Source organism: Penaeus monodon, chromosome 22 (assembly GCF_015228065.2).
Source record: "Penaeus monodon isolate SGIC_2016 chromosome 22, NSTDA_Pmon_1, whole genome shotgun sequence".
NCBI classification, from domain to species: Eukaryota; Metazoa; Arthropoda; class Malacostraca; order Decapoda; family Penaeidae; genus Penaeus; species Penaeus monodon.
In genome coordinates this window covers 37,039,142-37,039,826 of record NC_051407.1, presented here as the reverse complement: position 1 = coordinate 37,039,826, position 685 = coordinate 37,039,142, and the positions used below count along the sequence as shown (strand labels likewise).

The window sequence follows — 685 nt, the reverse complement described above, 5'->3', positions numbered from 1 at the left end:
CTATAATCAAATACATATAATCTAGTGTACTAATAATCAGAAACATTCCTTCAACAATATCCTTACCTTTTGCTGTTGAATTAACAAATGACCATGTATTTATTACAAGGGGCAGTGATGTCTTAGGTGACTTTCTTCCTTGGACGTCATTAGTCACAGAGGAAGTAACAGCCACTAGGGAATATATGGCCAAAATCATCATTATCTCCCGCTTCCACGTGCTCATTGTCCCTGTCGTGTTGTTGTTTTGGCGATCAGCTGATGAGATATACAAACGTCCGATATCTGAACTTGGAATTGACTTTATCTTCATTTATTAGACATTATCTTTAATAGTACTGATAGCATATGACGAATTCTAACTATCATTAATGTAATTTTTTAATCAATAATTTGATAAAACCATGAAATAATGCAATATATGAGTCATGTTGATACCCTTTTCTTATCTAAAACCAAAAATCATACATCCGGACAGGTGGAAGAGTCGCGTGATCCCGTGTAAATTGTCTTCCGATCTTGAATTCATACGCAATTGTGACAACTTTATTGCAGTTATGAAAACATGTTAGTATGATGTTATAAATGCAACAGGTATATAGTGTATAGCTCTACAAAGTGTAAATTGATTTGAAGATAAAGACAATGTTAAGGAATTCATCAAATCTTTACTAGAATGTTATGA

The 685-nt window shown here is 33.1% G+C and overlaps 2 protein-coding genes across 2 annotated transcripts in view; one reads left to right on the top strand and one right to left on the bottom strand.

Moving 5' to 3' along the window:
* Window positions 1-258, bottom strand: part of LOC119587109 (N(4)-(Beta-N-acetylglucosaminyl)-L-asparaginase-like) — a 9,721-nt gene extending 9,463 nt beyond the window's left edge. The window contains exon 1 of the mRNA XM_037935861.1: window positions 67-258. Coding sequence (XP_037791789.1) covers window positions 67-226 — 160 coding nt within the window. The 5' untranslated portion in view covers window positions 227-258. The remainder of the gene's footprint in view (window positions 1-66) is intronic.
* Window positions 259-406: 148 nt separating this feature from the next.
* The window catches only part of LOC119587107 (succinate--hydroxymethylglutarate CoA-transferase-like), a 5,186-nt gene continuing 4,907 nt past the window's right edge, over window positions 407-685 (top strand). Inside the window, exon 1 of the mRNA XM_037935859.1 lies at window positions 407-567. Within this exon, the coding sequence (XP_037791787.1) occupies window positions 429-567 (139 nt within the window). The 5' untranslated portion in view covers window positions 407-428. The remainder of the gene's footprint in view (window positions 568-685) is intronic.